Below are 20,523 nucleotides of genomic sequence, written 5' to 3'. Positions count from 1 at the left end.
TGGTCGAGTTGAGCAATATCCACAGATACTCTGCCCACTGATGTGGCCGGGGATGCTCTTCTCCCAGTTGATCTCAAACCCCAGCCTGTTGAGGTGCAGAATTAACTGCGTCACTGTGTGGAAAAATGGCCCACTGTTTTGACCTGGCCATGACAATGAGGATGTGTAGATAGAAAAAGATCCTCATGCCTTGTTTGTAAAACGGTTGCATTGCCGGCTCCAGACACTTGCTAAAAGTGTGGGAAATGCTTTGAGAAATCTCCTCCTCCTGCAGGATGCAAACTTTATTCTCATCTTTGTGACCAAGCACTTTCACAATACATCGCATTCACCTATTAACAAACTAAGCCTAAGTGCTCAAACTTAAACTAACATTCATACGCCAATGGCACAGCATTTCAGGGTTCAGAGTGAGAAGTGTCACTTCCCAAAAGTCATCTTTGTGATGCCAAGTCATGTAGGGAAAAAGTCGCGAATGAAATGTCACCATGTGTCAAGACTGTGCCATGTGCTCTGGCAGGTAACAGGTTTAAGTATCCATGCAGGACGTGTAACTAGGCAGGTTGATTCTTCAGAGAATTTATATCTAACTTAAATAGTCATTTACAGAAAACAATCCAGGCACTCAACAAGAGGCAGTCCAAAAATAACCAAGGAAATCCAGTAAATGAAGGTAATCCAGAGAGCAGCATAAATAGAGATATCATACTAAAGCCCTCAAAACCAAGGAACTAGTAGGTAAAAACACAAAATGCAGAATGAGAGAGCGAAAAAAAGGAGTTGGGTTAGCAGGCCATTTATGGAAGCGTCAGGAATGGCCATTTATGGAAGCGTCAGGAATGACATGATTGATGTGAGGTCCTGCTCCTGAAACTCTGCTAATTAGGCCCACTTCACTAGCAAGGACCACACTGTCAACAGATAGTTTGAATGATTTATAAATGGACAACACAAGAAATACTAGCTTGTGCTTGCTAGATGATGTGTCTGAGGCGTTGTGGGGAAGCTACGATAGGGAAGATCCGCCGTCACACCCAGGCACAACGGACCCCCAAAAGCTTCAGGTTAATTAACAGAAGATTGATCTAAGGTCTTTGAGATCTGAACAGATGGACAGCAAGTCTGCTGTGAGGGGAAGTCGGCGGGGGGTCTTGAGCTGGCTCTTGATGCTGGAGACGCATCTGGGGGCAAGAGCCTGAACTTCTGAAAAGAGAAGTGAAACAGGGAGTCAGTAATGACATTGGAACACTGGGAACATGAGCTGCGCAAAGAATGTACTGGTGCATGACTGAGTGCCAGGTTAAGCGTTGTATGAATGGCATGATGGAAAGGAAGTTAGAGTGGCCTTTATTGATTATGTCGATGGCTGCGAGGTTGTTGGACTTTTTTGACCATTTGTGGCCGCACAGAATGGCGGCAGCTATGATGGGGTAGATTTCAAAGAAATTGGAGGGGGCCTTGCTGACACAAACAAGCTCTGAGGGCCACTCTGCTGCGAACCACCTTCCATTAAAGAAACACCCAAAACCAATAGAAGGAGCGGCATCAGTGTATAGGTGAATGTCCTGTGGATGAGTCAGGTGGAAGGTGGAGCCAGAAACGGAGTTTGGCGTGGCTTAGATTGTCCAGGCAAAGAGAACTCATCATTGATGGTATGGAGGAAACGATTGACAGAAAGTGGGAGATAAAGGCTCTCCCTTGGGGGATGATGCGAAAGGCAAAGTTGAGGTGGCTAGGAGGGAGAGGAGGTGCTGTTTGGGTAGGATGGGGCGAGGAGAAAGTTAGAGATCAGAAGGCTGATGCATTTGAGGTTGTTAATTGAAAGAGAAGCCTGGAACAGGTTTTTGTCTAGGGTGATCCCCAGGAACTCGAGAGATGCGGAGAGGCCCTCTGTTTTCTCTACTGCTAGTGGGACCCCAAGGTCAGAGAATACTGATGTCAGTGCGACCAGACCTGAAGTGGGTGGTGATGAGAGAGGGGAAATGATGACGAAGTCGTCCAAGAGATGGATGAGAAATGGAATCTTGTGGTTTGTTAGCAGGATCCAGCAAAGGGCTTCTAGAAGTAGACTTTCGGCGAGTGGTTGGTGGATGGAAGGCATGATTAGGAGCACGATATCTATGTAATTACCGTCAAGGATCTGCCTGGGAGGTAGATAGGGATGTTAGGATGGTGGGTAGGAGGATAAGCTGAGGACAGTGTGAAGTTGTAGCTGTGGTCTGTTGGGCTGGCATGTATTGAAGATGAAGACCGGAATGAAGAGAATAAGGAAATTGCTGTGGAGGAAAGCACCGGCATCACGGTGCCCAGGGCTCCGACTGACGGGAGCTGCAGGGGCTGATAAAGCTTTTGAAGTTGATGAGAGTGAATAGCGGTAGAAGCTGGCTTCTCGGTGCCTGAAGTCACGGCTAGAGCCTGCTGCTGTAGTAGGTGATGGGGGCAACTGGGGGCATTGGCATCCCGGTGCCAAGAAACTGAACCTTATACCTATTTTACCTATAAATCATTGAGCTACATTTTAATTATGTATAATATATCGATACATTATTCCACTTTTTATAATTACTACTGATAATAATCAACACTGATTAATTGGAGGGGGTGCGTCTGTGGGTGAAAACTTTGGGCTTGAAACTAATTTCCTGTTTCAGCCCCTTTTCTGCTCATGTTCAAACTTTGTGTTCCCTTACATTTGCAGAAAAATATTTTGAGACAAAAGTAGTAATATTATGAAAATACAATCGCAATCTAATGAGAATGAAGTCAGTAATAATTTAACAAAATCTACCTGCCCCTCTGCTGTGCATTACCCTGCATGATTGCTCTGCTGATATGGTAGCAGGCTACCCCCTTTAGACCGCCTGACAGACACAGAGCCTGTCTGGGACTGTCTGACAAGGCTGACAAGTGGTCAGGTTGACCCTCTTCCAACCATCTTAGTAAAAGCCTGCTCACCCTCTCTCTCTTCCCAAATAACTACCATTATACATTCCTCTCTCACCTCTGGTATTGTTCCCTCGTCTCTAAAATCAGCTGCAATAACTCCTATACTTAAGAAACCTGGTGCAGACTCCAATAATTTCATCAACTTTCGTCCTATTTCTCACCTACCTTTTCCTTCTAAAGTCCTTAATAAAACAGTTGCATCTCAGGTCCATGCACACATGTCTGACAATAACGTCTATGAACAATTTCAATCTGGTTTCTGTCCCTGCCATAGCACAAAAACAGCTCTGGTAAAAATCACCAATGATCTTCCCATGGCAGCTGATTCCGGACTACTAACTATTCTCATCCTCTGAGCGCAGCCTTTGACACCATCTCTCATAACATCTACCATGACAGATTAGTCTCCATTGGTTTCACTGACACACCGTTGGACTGGTTTAAATCATATCTTTCTGGCCACACTAAGTTCATTCAACTCAAACATTTTAAATCAGAGCTATCCCTTGTCACAACTGGTGTTCCCCAGGGCTCTGTCCTAGGGCCCCTTCTGTTCATCATTTATCTACTTCCTCTTGGCCATATCATCCATGAATTTAACATCCATTTCCACTGCTATGTGGATGGCACGCAGCTGTACCTGTCCACCAAACCTACCACATCCCTCCCACCCACCTCCCTTTCTGACTGCCTAACGGAAATCAAATCCTGGTTCTCCTGCAACTTCCTCAAACTTCTCCTCATTGGTACCAAATCCACTGACTAAATCAGACAGTTTTTGTCTTACCATTGAAAACTCCCCAGCTTCCCCCTCCCCTCAGGTCAAGTGTCTGGGTGTGATCGTCGACAGCACACTTTCAGCTCACATTAATAATGTCACTGGGTCTGCATATTTCCATTTTTGTAACATTAATCGCCTCCGACCGTTTCTCTCTCCCACTGGTACAGCCATTCTCGTTCACACACTGGTCATATCCCGCATTAATTATTGTAATTCTCTTCTTGTTGATCTTCCTCTCAAATCCATGCATAAACTTCAACTGGTTCAGAACTCTGCTGCCCATATCATCACCAGAAACCCTTCTATTAATCATGTCACTCCTGTCCTTCAGCAGCTTCGTTGGCTCCCAGTTAAATACCGTATTGATTTCAAGACCCTGCTCCTGACCTTCAAGGCCATTCACAACCTCCCTCCTCTGTACCTCACTGACCTCCTTCATATTAACACACCCACCCGTACTCTTAGGTCTTCTTCTTCTATTAACCTCACTGTACCTCCTGGTCGTTTGACCACTGTGGGGTTCAGAGCCTTCAGCCCTTCTGCCCCTCGTCTCTGGAACTCTCTTCCACCAGACATCTGAAACATTGACTCGCTTTCCATTTTTAAATCCTGCCTGAAAACACATCTTTTTAAACTGGCATTTCCCACATGATCATTATTTATCAGGTCACAGCAAACTTTGTTTCCACTTGTTATGTAGCCTGTTTTTATGCACTGTAATTATAGTTGTTAATTTCATCGATTTATTGCTGTACTGTTTTATTATGTTTTGTGAGGTGACCTTGAGTGTTCAGAAAGGCGCCTATAGATAAAATGTATTATTATTATTACTCGATGAGATGAGCACACTGCTCTTCATCAGAGGTAGAAAACTGAAACTAAAAAGTTTTGTGATCAGGCAGAAATCTCAACACAAATCCACACAAATGTAAACTTAAGCACCTCTGATAAAGTTCAGCTCACTCGCTTCAGAGGGAAACATCCTGGAGCAGAGAGACTGTCAAACAGAGCAAAGTGTCTCTGAGGACAGAGACAGCAAAGAGAGCATCAGGTGTGTCATGTTATTCTCTCACTACTTTGTGACGGACTGTTAACCGTTTGTGTAGCAAATACACTGACTAGACACTGACTGACAACATTTATATCTAAATGTTTTGATTAAAGTTGAAAAACTTGATGAGCCCTGAAGCGGTGAGCAATGCTCTCTCTCTCTCTCTCTCTCTCTCTATACAGGCAGGCTGAGTAACGGTGGGGGGTTCACGTTACGCAAACTTCAAATAAAATGTAGTAGCCTCCGTTCTTTGAAGACCTGCAAGACAAGCTGCGTCATAAAGATTATTGCATATCAATACAGAAAACATTTTTGATGTTGGTGTTGAGTTGCATTCGGTGCTACAATCAAAACATCGAGCCCCAGAAAAATGAAAAACCTGGTTACGCTGATGTTGCAAGCTTTTATTTTTTTTCAAAAGATTTTTAACAAATGCTTTCAAAAGTCAGCTTGATCACCATCTTGTTGGTCATTATGGCAGCATAGCGCAGGGGATAGCAGATGGCCACATATCTGTCAAAGGCCATAATCATGAGCAGAGTGTGGGAAGTGGTACCAAAGAACTGTGTGGTGAAAGCTTGGACCACACACTCATAATAACTGATGAGACGCTCAGAGGGAGGCCTCAAGATATCTGCAAGCAAACGGGGCAAAATATGAGTACTTCCAATAATGTCACTGACTGACAGGTTGCATAACAGCAGATACATGGGCTGGTGAAGGTTCTTGTCAACAAAAATTATAACCAAAAGGCCTAAATTCAGAACCACTGAAAGAATGTAGGAAATAAAGAACAGGCAAAAGACAGGGTACATTGAATCCTTCGTGACACTGAACCCCTCCAGCTGGAGTATGAAGCTGTTGTAGCTGTAGTTTTCCATCAACCTGAAATGACAACAATGACAGTATTCTGTAAATGATATTGATAACTCATGAAAATAAAGTACAATCATTGTGAGGAAACAGTTGATCAGTAATACCTACTTTTAATGTTTCTTGTTTCAGTCTCTTGGCTTCTCTGCCTTGTGTCTCCCTTCTCATTGCTGGTAGTGTCCACCAGCTCTAATGAACATCTCCTCTGTTGCAGTGTTTTACAGACTTGATTTTATCTTTGGGGAGTCAGTTATCATTGCGTCAGACAATGTGTCATGCAACATAAGAGATTAGTATGCTGGCCGAGGCAACTGTCAACAAGATACAATTTCCAACTTTTAGGTCTGAGACAAAAAAGAGTAATCACTGAGTCACCCTGTTCTTCCACTAAAACTTTTCACTTATCTTTTTGACCACTCTAAATTATCCAGCCTTGAGCTTCAAGGTAAAACTGTCGAGCAATTGCAAAACTTCTGCTGGTGATGAGGGAGAAATGGCAAATGCAGTGGGTTTTACAATTGGCATTGTAGATTTTCTCCAGTTTGGAGGACACTGTTCTCAGCCATGTTACCATGTACTCATTCATGAAAGTAAGTACAAGAGAAGTGGAGATGTGACTTTTTGAGTCCAATACAGCAAATAATGATGGAGGTTGCATCTCCACTATGTCCTGCTCATCTTACCTGAAAAGAAAATGTGACTTTATTATTTATGTCAATTTTACACCATCATGCCCAGCTGTGTGCCAAGCTTATGAAGGATGTTTTGTGTTGTAATTGTTTGTTGCGCATTTAAATGCCTTGATGACAGGGTAGGGAGCTCCCACTTAAAGCACTGTGGCTCAAGGCCAGCCATTTTCACCATCATGATGGATGATAGCTTTCCGTCCACAGCCAAAATCTAGAAAAATATCTCTAGTCCTGTCCTTAGTTTCAGGTAGCCAAAGATAAGCCCAGCGGTGGGTACTTAAGTACACGAGGTTGTTGTGGTGGCAGCCCGGCTGACAGTGAGTGTCCTGTTTATTTCTCCTTTTTTCTTGTGATTCTGTTTTTCCCTTGTGTATTTTGGCCTGCCTGTTTGTCTCCTCTACTCCCCTCATCAGCCTCCTCCTCTGCCTGCCACACCTGCCAGCAATCAACTCCATCCCTGCCAGTATTTCAACCCCGGTTCTCCACACAATTGCGGCTTGATCGTCGTTGCTCCTGACCTGGTGCCACTGCTTGACTTGCTTTTTATCTCGCAACAACCCTGTTCTCCCGGTCACTAATGCTGGCTGTCTTTGTCTCTTTTTTTTTAAAGGATCTGAATAGGCCTGAGTTACTTTGCTCCCAACTGGATAAAAAAGCCTAAGCTGCAGATTGCAAAATGGTTGGAGAGGTTTTGACTGCATCCATAATAATTCAGAAGGCACTTGGCTGTACTCCCCAACATCAGCTGCTCTCACTGTCTTTGATGAAGTGATTTTGTCCAGGAATCGTAAAATCAAAATGCTAAAAAAAAAACTTACCGCATTCATCGGGTCTTGCGCTTCCAACTTCCACTCCATGTGTGCACGCCATGGTGCACGCGCATCCATGTTGCCTGGTAACGAACGTGCTTGCAGCGGGATCACAGAGTTTACCCAGAAACAACACATTTTAATTTCTGATCTGCTAAACGGCATTTAGTAGGCTACAGAGATGGCTATGAACTGATGATATGATCGTCCATTAATTAACAACTTCGAGGACGTTATCTCTTATCGAGGATGTGACTGAGTGGCGAGTCTCCTCTAAATTGTCTCTGTTAAAATTAAATGTTCTCACCAGAGAAAGTGAACAGCCAACTCCTAATAAACTTTTTCAACGGTGCTGATTAAATTAACACAGTGGCGTAGGTACAAGTCACTCTAGCCTGATTGACAATTGTCAATCACAGATAATCCCGCCCTGAAACATACTCTGCTTCCTGGTCTCTGTTCCTCTAAATGGGACCATAATTTATTAAATGAACATCATGCTGTGTTGAAGAAGACTTGAAACTAGCGACTGAGACCATAAACTCATCAGGAAAGTGTTTACTGAGGGAATAAATCAGCTGACCAGTAGAAATATTTTACCATTATTTCTAACCAGACTTCTTTTTGCAACTCGAAGAGTCGCCCCCTGCTGGCTGTTCAATAGAATGCAGGTTTAAGGGACTTCCACATTCGCATCAGTTTTCTGACCAGAAGCTTCCCGCTTGGTTGAATATGAGCTAATTGGAGATAAATCTGTATTGTTGTTTATAACAGCCAATAAATGACATTTAAAAAAGAGACATAGAAGAAGGATCCATCAGTCATGTCATGAGTGTTGTCGTTGCATAGTTTGCCTACCGGAGAGCTCTCTGCAACTCTGCTGTTGGCAGCACACCTATTTGGAACCAAAAACCAGCAATCAGCTGACATAATCAGCTGTACAGTGTCCTGTTTATAACGATACAAACTTTATTTTTAAACCGCATTATGTATGTTGGCGAGGTCTCTAAAATCCTCAAATCTGTATCAGTCTTAAAAATCCCATAGTACTGAGGTCACTAATAGGAAGACCCAGCCGCCGCCCCGTCTGGACCCGGACCTACAGACAATTACTAATTGAGAATTACTACATTGTGACGGAGTGTTTCTATTTTAACCCGCTCAGCTTTTCTAGCATTTACTGTACTGGTTTAGTGGCCAATTGTCTCATGTGAAGCTACTCAGCCTATCAAATATGTGCACTCTGAGTCATTGCGAGTCTGCGAGTGAGAAACACACAGGGAGAGAGGAGACGAAAGAGAGAAGAGATTTCACATGGCTTTTAATCAAGAATAGACAGATTCTTACATGTACATTCTTTCCACAGACTGTCACGATTAAGCGGCAATGTGAAGCACCACTACAAGACAAAGCACAAATCTTTTGAGCAAATGTACCCACTCAAATCCGAACTCGGGGAACAGAAAATACAATCCTAGCTGGCAGGACAAGCTAGAGCTCACATTTCTCACTAAACAAGAGAAAGTAAGGAAGTGGTGGATAAGAGGGAATGAAAGAGAAGAGGAGGTGTTAAAGCTGTTCATTTGTTAAGAAGTGTTTATTATAAAATTGGTAGAGACTACACTTCAGTCACTTCAGGCTATACTTTTTATTTTATTTATTTCTAAAATTAAGCACTTTATTTTAAGACGCACATTTAAACCAAATTGTATTTATTTTTAAAACAGCCTTTAGTTTACTTACATTTAATGTATTATTAAGGTAGAATGTATTATCCCTCTAGTTTGATGTGAAAACTGACAGTAAATATTGTTGCAATATTATTTGATTGGACAGTCAGTTATTGACTCAAAACATGGTTGATACAACTATATTTTATGGAACTGAATGATAACGCAAGTTAGTCGTTATGATGTTCCTTTGATTGGGGAAATTTTCTCTAACTGCTCTAGTTGTATCCGTTGCCTGACAGGCACTCAGATCAAAGGAGCGGAGACATCAGCCACCTTCTATTTCAGGGGTGGGGAACCTTTTTCCCATCAAGGGCCATTTAACATGTTTATCACAGTACACTCTAATGCGATGTCTGGGACCGCTTCTCAGATGGTAGTGATGATAATGCTACTTGCTGCTGGTTTTCGGTGTCTTCGCAAGAGTCCGATTTGAAAAGAACTGCTCACGGCTGGTGGTCCCAAACAGAAATGCAAAATTCAATGCATGCCACCTCAGAATGGAAAAATCCTCACAATGTACGTACAGTTTATGGAACTCGAGCAGAGAGAGGTTGTTGTACCTTACTTGTTGTCAGCTGGGTAATTATTAAACAACACAGGAAATAAGGAGTTTTGCACACTCACCAGAGTTTGGGATTAGGGTTTAAATGACATATAAAATACTATAATAATGATTATTGTTACTAATAATTAATAATAGAATTTAATTGAAAGCAAATTGTCCTTGGAGCACCACTCTTAAACTAAAGAAGATTGATAGCCACAATTGTAACAAATCATCATCATCATCATCTTTTCCTATGTTTTTATTTAGTCACCTACTTGGTTTTGATGTGAACGAAGGTCATCAATATAAAATGTCCATAATATTTTTCACTAACAAAATGAACACTGTCTCTGACTGTGCTGAATCCAGGCAGGAAGCAGCTGGCTAGTGAAGACAAGGCCACACAACACATTTTACAAGCGAAACCTTAAACACCATGGTAACAGTACAACATTCCCATCAACACCTCATTACACTGAAATAATCAGAATCAGAAAGACTTCTTTAGACAGCAGTTTTACCAAGCAATGTACAGAATTTACAGATTGCCATGTTTTATTATGTGATTTGTGGTTGTGCTGTGTAATAATACTGTGTGTAGAAATTTAGATTTCTGACTTTTAATGAATCCTTTGTAGTTACAACCTCTTTAACTATAAACACTTATATAGATTGTATAAGTATACATCAAGTATATGTTTGAAGCAAAAACATTGTTTCATTGCAAAAGACAGTGTTCATGGTGTTTTTTTAATCATTTGCCAAAAAGTAAACATTTACCTTTTACACAATTTCAAGCATAGTTTGGACTGAAATATTTCAAATAAAAATTTTCGTATCTCTTTGGACTGTACGCCATAAATAATGGGGTTGAGGATGCCAGGGATGATAACAAACAGAATGGCAGAGAGTTTTCTGCTGTCTGAGTACTGAGAGAAACGATGCAGAATGACAAGAGTAAATCCTGTGATCATCATGATCAGATATACAACCAGGTGAGTGCTGCAGGTCTTTAAGGCTTTACTGTTCAAAGACTTGTTCTTACTGGTCAGACAGACTACTGTAATCTTAGCATAGGTGAGAACCATGCTGACTATAGAGGTAGTGTGAAAGACTACAGTGGAAATGAGGCCATAGACGTTATTAATGAATATATCTTCACAGGAGAGCTTAAACAGTGAGGCATTGTCACAGTAGGGATTCATGATCAGAGTCCTGCATCGGTTCAGACGTATGGTCAGACCGAGAAGAACCCAAACAAAAACTAAGGGCACTCCCCAGGCAGAAACTGTCAGCTTGATCAACATCTTGTTGGTCATTATGGCAGCATAGCGCAGGGGATTGCAGATGGCCACATATCTGTCAAAGGCCATAATCATGAGCACAGTGTGGGAAGTGGTACCAAAAATGTGTGTGGTGTAAGCTTGGACCACACACTCATAATAACTGATGAGACGCTCAGAGGGAGGCCTCAAGATATCTGCAAGCAAACGGGGCAAAATATGAGTACTTCCAATAATGTCACTGACTGACAGGTTGCATAACAGCAGATACATGGGCTGGTGAAGGTTCTTGTCAATCCAAATTATAACCAAAAGGCCTAAATTCAGAACCATTGAAAGAATGTAGGAAATAAAGAACAGGCAAAAGACAGGGTACATTGAATCCTTCGTGACACTGAACCCCTCCAGCTGGAGTATGAAGCTGTTGTAGCTGTAGTTTTCCATCAACCTGAAATGACAACAATGACAGTATTCTGTAAATGATATTGATAACTCATGAAAATAAAGTACAATCATTGTGAGGAAACAGTTGATCAGTAATACCTACTTTTAATGTTTCTTGTTTCAGTCTCTTGGCTTCTCTGCCTTGTGTCTCCCTGCTCATTGCTGGTAGTGTCCACCAGCTCTATTGAACATCTCCTCTGTTGCAGTGTTTTACAGACTTGATTTTATCTTTGGGGAGTCAGTTATCATTGCGTCAGACAATGTGTCATGCAACATAAGAGATTAGTATGCTGGCCGAGGCAACTGTCAACAAGATACAATTTCCAACTTTTAGGTCTGAGACAAAAAAGAGTAATCACTGAGTCACCCTGTTCTTCCACTAAAACTTTTCACTTATCTTTTTGACCACTCTAAATTATCCAGCCTTGAGCTTCAAGGTAAAACTGTCGAGCAATTGCAAAACTTCTGCTGGTGATGAGGGAGAAATGGCAAATGCAGTGCGTTTTACAATTGGCATTGTAGATTTTCTCCAGTTTGGAGGACACTGTTCTCAGCCATGTTACCATGTACTCATTCATGAAAGTAAGTACAAGAGAAGTGGAGATGTGACTTTTTGAGTCCAATACAGCAAATAATGATGGAGGTTGCATCTCCACTATGTCCTGCTCATCTTACCTGAAAAGAAAATGTGACTTTATCATTTATGTCAATTTTACACCATCATGCCCAGCTGTGTGCCAAGCTTATGAAGGATGTTTTGTGTTGTAATTGTTTGTTGCACATTTAAATGCCTTGATGACAGGGTAGGGGGCTCCCACTTAAAGCACTGTGGCTCAAGGCCAGCCATTTTCACCATCATGATGGATGATAGCTTTCCGTCCACAGCCAAAATCTAGAAAAATATCTCTAGTCCTGTCCTTAGTTTCAGGTAGCCAAAGATAAGCCCAGCGGTGGGTACTTAAGTACACGAGGTTGTTGTGGTGGCAGCCCGGCTGACGGTGAGTGTCCTGTTTATTTCTCCTTTTTTCTTGTGATTCTGTTTTTCCCTTGTGTATTTTGGCCTGCCTGTTTGTCTCCTCTACTCCCCTCATCAGCCTCCTCCTCTGCCTGCCACACCTGCCAGCAATCAACTCCATCCCTGCCAGTATTTCAACCCCGGTTCTCCACACAATTGCGGCTTGATCGTCGTTGCTCCTGACCTGGTGCCACTGCTTGACTTGCTTTTTATCTCGCAACAACCCTGTTCTCCCGGTCACTAATGCTGGCTGTCTTTGTCTCTTTTTTTTTAAAGGATCTGAATAGGCCTGAGTTACTTTGCTCCCAACTGGATAAAAAAGCCTAAGCTGCAGATTGCAAAATGGTTGGGGAGGTTTTGACTGCATCCATAATAATTCAGAAGGCACTTGGCTGTACTCCCCAACATCAGCTGCTCTCACTGTCTTTGATGAAGTGATTTTGTCCAGGAATCGTAAAATCAAAATGCTAAAAAAAAAACTTACCGCATTCATCGGGTCTTGTGCTTCCGACTTCCACTCCATGTGTGCACGCCATGGTGCACGCGCATCCATGTTGCCTGGTAACGAACGTGCTTGCAGCGGGATCACGGAGTTTACCCAGAAACAACACATTTTAATTTCTGATCGGCTAAACGGCATTTAGTAGGCTACAGAGATGGCTATGAACTGATGATATGATCGTCCATTAATTAACAACTTCGAGGACGTTATCTCTTAATTTACTTCTCAGCGTGAGAAATACAAGGTGTGGCATGTGAGCGTGTGAACTGGCTGAAATGCATGTGTCTCACGGTGAATGCGTGAGACTTGAGAGCCCTGGCTCACTGCTGACTGTATATAAGAATTGGACGTAGTCATTGTGATGTCACCGCTTGGTTTGTGGACTGCCGTGTTGAAGCCTTGAGTTTGGCCGATAGGCCACCATGATTTAGATTTTTTTGCAACCAGCAGCATCAGACGAGACCATATTTGGACGAGACTGTGGAGCTAACGGCCGCGTGTGGAGCTAGCTAGCTTGCTTAGCTAGGTGCATCTGTAATTCACGTTAATGTCATTTTATCAGGGCTGATAACTTTGTCTAGCGAACAACAGGCTTAAAACCAAGTCCTTTTAGGCAAGTCATGCCACTCGGCCGCCATCTTGGCAACGCCTCCGGCAGCTATTTCGACTAACAATACCAGGCTCCTATCTGAATGAATGGGGAGAGCGCCAGAACCGCACTACATAAACAGAATCAGCATTCTACTTCTACTACGCATGCATCACCACTTCTGCGGACGTGCAGTAGAAGTAAAACAGACTGCCTGATATGTTTCCCACATTAGCTGTTTAAAGCAGACGATTGGCTTTCTAGCGGGAGGGGATAACCGCCATCTTTGCCGTTACGGGCTTTCCCCATAGAGCTGTTTTGAGGATGTGACTGAGTGGCGAGTCTCCTCTAAATTGTCTCAGTTAAAATTAAATGTTCTCACCAGAGAAAGTGAACAGCCAACTCCTAATAAGCTTTTTCAACGGTGCTGATCAAATTTACACAGTGGCGTGGGTACAAGTCACTCTAGCCTGATTGACAGGTCGCCATGGTAACGACTTGTCAATCACAGATAATCCCACCCTGAAGCATACTCTGCTTTCTGGTCTATGTTCCTCTAAATGGGACCATAATTTACTAAATGAACATCATGCTGTGTTGAAGAAGACTTGAAACTAGCGACTGAGACCATAAACTCATCAGGAAAGTGTTTACTGAGGGAATAAATCAGCTGACAAGTGAATATGAGCTAATTGCAGATAAATCTGTATTGTTGCTTATAACAGCCGATAAATGACATTTAAAAAAGAGACACAGAAGATGGATCCATCAGTAATGTCATGAGTGTTGTCGTTGCATAGTTTGCCTACCAGAGAGCTCTCTGCAACTCTGCTGTTGGCAGCACACCTATTTGGAACCAAAAACCAGCAATCAGCTGACATAATCAGCTGTACAGTGTCCTGTTTATAACAATAAAAAAATCCTCAAATCTGTATCAGTCTTAAAAATCCCATAGTACTGAGGTCACTAATAGGCAGACCCAGTCGCCGCCATCTCTGGACCCGGACCTACAGAAAATTTCTAATTGAGAATTACTACCTTGTGACGGAGTGTTTCTATTTTAAGCCTCTAATCTTTTCTAGCATTTACTGTACTGGTTTAGCGGCCAATTGTCTCATGTGAAGCTACTCAGCCTATCAAATATGTGCACTCTGACTCATTGCGAGTCTGCGAGTGAGAAACACACAGGGAGAGAGGAGACGAAAGAGAGAAGAGATTTCACATGGCTTTTAATCAAGAATAGACAGATTCTTACATGTACATTCTTTCCACAGACTGTCACGATTACGTGGCAATGTGAAGCACCACTACAATTTTTACTGAAAGTAATAGATTCTGTTGGGCCCCATTTGATCTCTGTTTTCAACAGCTCCCTATCTACTGGTTGTGTCCCTGATTATTTTAAAACGGCTTGCGTGAACCCACTTTTAAAGAAACCTGGTTTAGATCCCTCCCTCCCACAAAATTTTAGACCAATTTCAAAACTGCCTTTTATTGCAAAGATTCTAGAAAGAATTGTATCCAAACAGCTGCTCACTGTGCTGGAAAATAACAAAATATTTGAAAAGTTTCAGTCTGGTTTTAGGAAGTACCACAGCACTGAGACTGCCCTGCTTAAAGTCACCAATGACCTTTTAATGTCTGCTGATGAAGGTATGTGCTCAGTCCTGGTACTCCTGGACCTTAGCGCTGCTTTTGACACCATTGATCACAACATCATGTTAGACAGACTGAGGCACTGGGTGGGGATCTCTGGTACTGCTCTAGAATGGTTTTCATCCTACCTGTCAAATAGGAAGTTTTGCGTGTCTGTAAACAACTATGTCTCTTCATTCTGTCCAGTTAAATATGGTGTGCCTCAGGGGTCGGTCTTAGGACCCATTTTGTTTTCCTTGTATCTGCTTCCCCTTGGACATATTATCCATAAACATGGCATTTCTTTTCATATTTATGCTGATGACACACAAATATACTTGCCCGTCAGATCCACAGACCCTGGAATGCTGAGTTCACTTAACAACTGCCTTTGTGAAGTTAAAAAATGGATGTCAAATAATTTCCTCCAGCTGAACTCAGACAAAACAGAAATCCTGGTCATCGGGTCCCAGCAGATGGCAAATCAAATACTGCCATCTGCTGGTTCCCTAGTAAATCACATTAAGCCTGTGGCAAAGAACCTTGGTGTTTGGTTTGATAGTAATTTAAATTTCGAGCAGCACACCACAAAGCTTGTTCAATCATGTTTTTATCAACTTAGAAATATAGCTAAAATTCGATCTATGTTAACTTTTAAGGACACCGAGACCATTTTACACGCCTTCATCTCATCACGCCTGGATTATTGCAACAGCCTTTTCACCTGTTTAACCCAAAAATCTATTGATCGACTCCAGACTGTCCAGAACTCAGCTGCCAGGCTTTTAACCAGAACAAAGAAATATGACCACATTACTCCTATTTTAGCTTCATTACACTGGCTCCCAGTATGTTTTAGAATTGACTTTAAAATTCTATTGATCACTTTTAAAGCTCTTCATGGCCTCTCGCCTTGTTATATTTCTGACCTTTTAGTCCCATACGCACCAGCACGTACCTTGAGATCCTCGGGCAGAGGTCTGTTGTCTGTTCCAGAGTCTCGACTGAAAACTAAAGGGGACAGAGCGTTTGCTGTCAGGGCCCCGAGGCTCTGGAACAGCCTGCCCGAGGAAATCAGGTCGGCTGAGTCAGTGAACTCTTTTAAGTCCCTTCTTAAAACATACTTTTATAGGAGAGCTTTTCCCGATCTTATTTGACTTTATTTTATCCCTTTAATTTTATTGTATCTTACTAATTTTATATTAAATTTTCATGCTCTTATCGGTTTTTTTTGTATTATTCTTTACACTTGTTAAAGCACTTTGTAACTTGTTTTTGAAAAGTGCTCTACAAATAAGGATTATTACAAGACAAAGCACAAATCTTTTGAGCAAATGTACCCACTCAAATCCGAACTCAGGGAACAGAAAATACAATCCTAGCTGGCAGGACAAGCTAGAGCTCACATTTCTCACTAAACAAGAGAAAGTAAGGAAGTGGTGGATAAGAGGCAATGAAAGAGAAGAGGAGGTGTTAAAGCTGTTCATTTGTTAAGAAGTGTTTATTATAAAATTGGTAGAGAGACTACACTTCAGTCACTTCAGGCTATACTTTTTATTTTATTTATTTCTAAAATTAAGCACTTTATTTTAAGACGCACATTTAAAACAAATTGTATGTATTTATTTTTCAAGAAGTCTTTAATTTACTTACATTTAAATTGTATTATTAAAGTAGAATGTATTATCCCTCTAGTTTGATGTGAAAACTGACAGTAAATATTGTTGCAATATTATTTGATTGGACAGTCAGTTATTGACTCAAAACATGGTTGATACAACTATATTTTATGGAACTGAATGATAACGCAAGTTAGTCGTTATGATGTTCCTTTGATTGGGGAAATTTTCTCTAACTGCTCTAGTTGTATCCGTTGCCTGACAGGCACTCAGATCAAAGGAGCCGAGACATCAGCCACCTTCTATTTCAGGGGTGGGGAACCTTTTTCCCATCAAGGGCCATTTAACATGTTTATCACAGTACACTCTAATGCGATGTCTGGGACCGCTTCTCAGATGGTAGTGATGATAATGCTACTTGCTGCTGGTTTTCTAGGTTTTTGGTGTCTTCGCAAGAGTCCGATTTGAAAAGAACTGCTCACGGCTGGTGGTCCCAAACAGAAATGCAAAATTCAATGCATGCCACCTCAGAATGGAAAAATCCTCACAATGTACGTACAGTTTATGGAACTCGAGCAGAGAGAGGTTGTTGTACCTTACTTGTTGTCAGCTGGGTAATTATTAAACAACACAGGAAATAAGGAGTTTTGCACACTCACCAGAGTTTGGGATTAGGGTTTAAATGACATCAATATATAAAATACTATAATAATGATTATTGTTACTAATAATTAATAATTAATAATATAATTTAATTGAAAGCAAATTGTCCTTGGAGCACCACTCTTAAACTAAAGAAGATTGATAGCCACAATTGTAACAAATCATCATCATCATCATCTTTTCCTATGTTTTTATTTAGTCACCTACTTGGTTTTGATGTGAACGAAGGTCATCAATATAAAATGTCCATAATATTTTTCACTAACAAAATGAACACTGTCTCTGACTGTGCTGAATCCAGGCAGGAAGCAGCTGGCTAGTGAAGACAAGGCCACACAACACATTTTACAAGCGAAACCTTAAACACCATGGTAACAGTACAACATTCCCATCAACACCTCATTACACTGAAATAATCAGAATCAGAAAGACTTCTTTAGACAACAGTTTTACCAAGCAATGTACAGAATTTACAGATTGCCATGTTTTATTATGTGATTTGTGGTTGTGCTGTGTAATAATACTGTGTGTAGAAATTTAGATTTCTGACTTTTAATGAATCCTTTGTAGTTACAACCTCTTTAACTATAAACACTTATATAGATTGTATAAGTATACATCAAGTATATGTTTGAAGCAAAAACATTGTTTCATTGCAAAAGACAGTGTTCATGGTGTTTTTTTTAATCATTTGCCAAAAAGTAAACATTTACCTTTTACACAATTTCAAGCATAGTTTGGACTGAAATATTTCAAATAAAAATTTTCGTATCTCTTTGGACTGCACACCATAAATAATGGGGTTGAGGATGCCAGGGATGATAACAAACAGAATGGCAGAGAGTTTTCTGCTGTCTGAGTACTGAGAGAAACGATGCAGAATGACAAGAGTAAATCCTGTGATCATCATGATCAGATATACAACCAGGTGAGTGCTGCAGGTCTTTAAGGCTTTACTGTTCAAAGACTTGTTCTTACTGGTCAGACAGACTACTGTAATCTTTGCATAGGTGAGAACCATGCTGCCTATAGAGAAGGTGAGCAAGACTACAGTGGAAATGAGGCCATAGACGTTATTAATGAATATATCTTCACAGGAGAGCTTAAACAGTGAGGCATTGTCACAGTAGGGATTCATGATCAGAGTCCTGCATCGGTTCAGCCGTATGGTCAGACCGAGAAGAACCCAAACAAAAAAAAAGGCCACTCCCCAGGCAGAAACTGTCAGCTTGATCACCATCTTGTTGGTCATTACGACAGCATAGCGCAGGGGATAGCAGATGGCCACATATCTGTCAAAGGCCATAATCATGAGAACAGTGTGGGAAGTGCTACTGAAAAACTGTGTGGTGAAAGCTTGGACCACACACTCATAATAACTGATGAGACGCTCAGAGGGAGGCCTCAAGATATCTGCAAGCAAACGGGGCAAAATATGAGTACTTCCAATAATGTCACTGACTGACAGGTTGCATAACAGCAGATACATGGGCTGGTGAAGGTTCTTGTCAATCCAAATTATAACCAAAAGGCCTAAATTCAGAACCATTGAAAGAATGTAGGAAATAAAGAACAGGCAAAAGACAGGGTACATTGAATCCTTCGTGACACTGAACCCCTCCAGCTGGAGTATGAAGCTGTTGTAGCTGTAGTTTTCCATCAACCTGAAATGATTCTGTTAAAGATATTGATAACTTATGAAAATAAAGTACGACAATTGTGAGGAAAAAATAGAGCAGTAATACCTACTTTGAATGTTTCTTGTTTCAGTCTCTTGGCTTCTCTGTCTTGTGTCTCCCTGCTCAATGCTGGTAATATCGACCAGCTCTAATGAAGATCTCCTCTGTTGCAGTGTTTTAGAGACTAGATCTATATCTTAAGGGAATCAGTTATCATTGCATCAGATAATGTGTCATGCAACAATGAGTATAATATGCTGGCAATGGCCGGGGGTGTATCACAAAATTACATATGAGAACATGTTGTTACAAACTTAATCAGAATATTCTCTTCTGGGTCTAAGTTAGTCATGTAATAATGTTTCCTAAGAGATTTTAGGGGACGTTCTATATTGGTTATTTTATGGTCACAGCACCGTTACAAAAAGAAAATATTTGGGACATAAGCATAACTTTCCCATATTGTCCTCTGTTTGCCATATGACAACGTTTCATAAGTCACATAATGTTACAATTCTGTCTGTCTGCTTTGTGTTTTCACCTTCTTGTTCCTTGTTTGTGGGGGTTTAGTTTGATAGATCTGCCTGTTTTGTTGTTTATCTTATTGTGGTCTGTATGCTTGTTGTTTTGATCCTGTTTTCTGTCTGTTTCCCTGTCTGATTTTGTATTCGTCTGTTTTGGGTTTGGTTGTGAAGTTGTTCGTACTTTGCTGTGAGCATCTGCTTGTCTGCCGGTGTGGTGTCCGAACGATAATGCTGCGATGATGTGTTGAGAAGAAATCCGCTTGACACTGTTCTTGATTATAAAAGTTTATTACATCAAAGAATTCAGCATAAATTACAAGCTCTGCAGCAGCTTGGAGAGTGACCCAGCCCGATAACCACTCTGTCTCTCTGTACATCGAACACAGCTTATATAGGACATGTTTAGGTCTCTGCTAAAAACCATATAAGGGCACAGTGCTGTAGAATAAGTGTAACCATCTGTTAGACCCCACAGAAGGGTACAGTCCCTTCATTCACACTAATCTCTTCTCCCCCTATCACTGGGTCAGAGGTCAAATTCCATAGGAGGGTTCACTCTTTGTACACCCATCAATCATTACTTCCCCTTAAGGGTTCACTGTCCCTCTCTCCAGCTGCAGAGCATTATGTTAAACTGTAATGGTCAAATGCACATATGTTATACACCACACCGGTTTGGTTTCGTTCTGTCCTTTTGGATTATTTTCAGTCGATGGACTTTGTATTTTTGCTGCTCTCTGGATTACCTTCATTTAGTCGATCTTATTACTTCCAACAAGCTTTGGAGATATCAAATTCAGCAGTATAAACACAAGTGTTATTTAATTAAATGGTTGATCAAGTCAGATTTTGACTGATTGACTAGCCCACTCTACCAGCCGACCACCTGACCTGCCAAGCCTGTCGGGTCAACCTCCAGTTCATCCCCCGAACTGTATGGCCCTTTTCAGTACTCTGCCCGCCTGATGACTCCCTGTCAGACCCCCCTTTTCAGTCGGCTGGCTGCTTGCCTGTGGTTCCCTGCTCTGCCCCGGGCTGGCACATCTTTGAACCTTGTTTCTGTTTTTCTGATAGTGACTCTCTATTAGATTTTTGTGGTCCTGGCCACCCTGGGTCAACTAGAACTTTGTGTTTCTGGACT

At 41.5% G+C, this 20,523-nt stretch overlaps 2 protein-coding genes and 1 pseudogene across 2 annotated transcripts; all 3 read right to left on the bottom strand.

Annotated features, from left to right (window-relative positions):
• Positions 1 to 1,085: 1,085 nt before the first annotated feature.
• LOC119895480 lies at positions 1,086 to 2,101 on the bottom strand (annotated as a pseudogene).
• Positions 2,102 to 10,205: 8,104 nt separating this feature from the next.
• On the bottom strand, positions 10,206 to 11,159 carry LOC119895477 (olfactory receptor 146-like). Its single transcript, XM_038708627.1, has one exon. The coding sequence runs from the start codon at positions 11,154 to 11,156 to the stop codon at positions 10,206 to 10,208; it is 951 nt and encodes a 316-aa protein (XP_038564555.1). The 5' UTR covers positions 11,157 to 11,159.
• Positions 11,160 to 17,888: 6,729 nt separating this feature from the next.
• On the bottom strand, positions 17,889 to 18,842 carry LOC119895464 (olfactory receptor 146-like). The gene has a single exon (XM_038708613.1). The coding sequence runs from the start codon at positions 18,837 to 18,839 to the stop codon at positions 17,889 to 17,891; it is 951 nt and encodes a 316-aa protein (XP_038564541.1). The 5' UTR covers positions 18,840 to 18,842.
• Between the last annotated feature and the right edge of the window lie 1,681 nt (positions 18,843 to 20,523).

Source organism: Micropterus salmoides, unplaced genomic scaffold (assembly GCF_014851395.1).
Source record: "Micropterus salmoides isolate LMB-PRFRI ecotype aquatic unplaced genomic scaffold, ASM1485139v1 Ms_hic_scaffold_9, whole genome shotgun sequence".
Classification (NCBI taxonomy): domain Eukaryota; kingdom Metazoa; phylum Chordata; class Actinopteri; order Centrarchiformes; family Centrarchidae; genus Micropterus; species Micropterus salmoides.
Note: the sequence above shows the minus strand (reverse complement) of the source record. Positions and strands in the feature narration are given on the sequence as shown.